General features: G+C 41.1%; 1 protein-coding gene across 1 annotated transcript; it reads right to left on the bottom strand.

Moving 5' to 3' along the window:
- Window positions 1-556: 556 nt before the first annotated feature.
- Window positions 557-1,267, bottom strand: LOC110107931 (RING-H2 finger protein ATL66-like). Its single transcript, XM_020838380.2, has one exon. It carries the CDS (start codon window positions 1,234-1,236, stop codon window positions 712-714), a length of 525 nt encoding a protein of 174 aa, XP_020694039.1. The 5' UTR covers window positions 1,237-1,267; the 3' UTR covers window positions 557-711.
- Between the last annotated feature and the right edge of the window lie 681 nt (window positions 1,268-1,948).

The following is a 1,948-nucleotide window of genomic DNA, read 5'->3' as shown; positions in this document are numbered from 1 at the left end:
TAATTATCAAATATGTCAAAACAAAAAAAAGAAACTTTTAAGAGTGTTTTCAATGGTCTTGTGTTCTAGCTCTGAAATGCTTCATTGAATGATCTCCCTACAGCATATTTTTTAGAAATAAATTATGTTAAAATATCATAGTATAATTTACATCATAATATTTTTAAAATTATAAAATTTATATAAAAAATTATATTATATTAAATTTAAAGTAAATTAAATTATTTTTAAATTCGTTAAAACATAAATTATATCATAGTATCTATTCTTGACATAAATTTTTCTTTCAAATCTTTTTGATTTACAAATATATAGATTACACAAATCTTTTCGAGAAATTACTGTGTGGAGGGGACATAAAATGTCATTCGGAGACCAACTATAATATATCATGTCATCGGAATCGAGTCGTGTTACCACTTGGTATCAGGCATAGAGATGACGTGGCGCATTTTGATTGGTCTTGGGATGAAATTTGGAGTGGAAGGACTAACTAATGAGGCAGACGGCCATTAAATTAGCAATTTAATGCTACATTCTTATAATAATTGAAGACTTTAAGCTGCATAAAAACTCATATATTTATACACATAAAGGCTGGAAGCTCCGCCTTTAACTGATCAAAGGACTCAACAAACAAAACAAAGAAAAGAATTAAAAAAAAAAAAAAAACTTTTGGTAGTAGGTAGTCCTAACTAATCACATATTCCCTCAAACCTCCGCCGCCAGCGCCACCACCACCTCCGGTAGTGCGAGTACCACCTTCTCCTCTTCGCCGGTCACGCTCGCTCGGCAGACCGGACAGCTCGACCGCTTCCTCAGCCACTCATCCACGCACACTGGGTGGAAGCCATGGCTGCAACCCGGCAAAACCTTCTCTTTCTCCCCTTCCATTAACAAACTCAAGCAAATAGAGCACACTGCCGCCTCTCCCAGCCTTACTCTCACCGGCAACTTCCTCACCGCCGCCTCTTCCATCCCTTGGCAACCACTGCAACCGGCGGCGGCAGTTGAGGGAGAAGCTGAATGGTAACAGCATCTGCGGCGGAAGTAGAAGCATAGGAGGAGGAGGAGGAGGAGGAAGGAGATGATGAGGAGGAGGAGGACGAGGTTGTGGCCGTGTAGCTGGAAGTTCTTGTCGTCGAGTTCGCCGTTGGGCCACCGGAAGGAGCGAGCGTCCTGGCTCATTATTTCTGCAATTGGCTGCGCCTCTACGCCTCTCTTTGTCACTACCATTTGCTTTTTTGTTTCTATTTGAAGAGGGGGAACGGAGTTGGAGTCTTTTAATTGGATGGGGAAAGTGGTTGGGGGAGATGAGACGCGCCTTTTGAGGGAGTAATTATGGTATCCGGACACCCAACGTGCTTAGAGACCAATAACAAAGCGACTCTCACTTGGTTGTTCGGTACCGAGCACTCTGTATCGCTCGGTATTTTTTCGGATTTCTGATTTTTTGTCCGGACATAATAACTTTCCATTTTGAGGTGGGGTTTGGTTTGAGTATTTGATGTGGATTATGAGTGCTTTCTGTAGAATGATAGAGCTCGTCTGAGCAAGAAAGGAATGAAGGAAAGTTTCCTTCTTCCTGGAACGAGTGCGGAGCACAGAGGTAAGGAAGAGAGGAAAGAAAAAATAATATTTTATGTCTATTTTGGTTACAGAGTACATAGCTATGAATACACAAATACATTCAAGAAGGTACGTCCTATTCTAATGTTCAAGTGGGAGAACCAATCGTTGCTTGCCACGTGTGATGTTTGTTAACAGCCCCCTTCAAACTGATGGCTATAGGGTAGCTGTGAGTTTGCTGGATAACTGGTTGAATCTTTGGGTAGGTAACGCTTTTGTGAATAGATCGGCGATTTGGTCTGTTGTGCAGATGTGATGTACATAAATCTGATTTTTCTTGATGCAGTCCCGGATAAAGTGACAGTCTACCTCAATATGT

Source organism: Dendrobium catenatum, unplaced genomic scaffold, assembly GCF_001605985.2.
Source record: "Dendrobium catenatum unplaced genomic scaffold, ASM160598v2 fragScaff_scaffold_615, whole genome shotgun sequence".
NCBI classification, from domain to species: domain Eukaryota; kingdom Viridiplantae; phylum Streptophyta; class Magnoliopsida; order Asparagales; family Orchidaceae; genus Dendrobium; species Dendrobium catenatum.
This window is presented reverse-complemented; position numbering and strand designations above follow the sequence as displayed.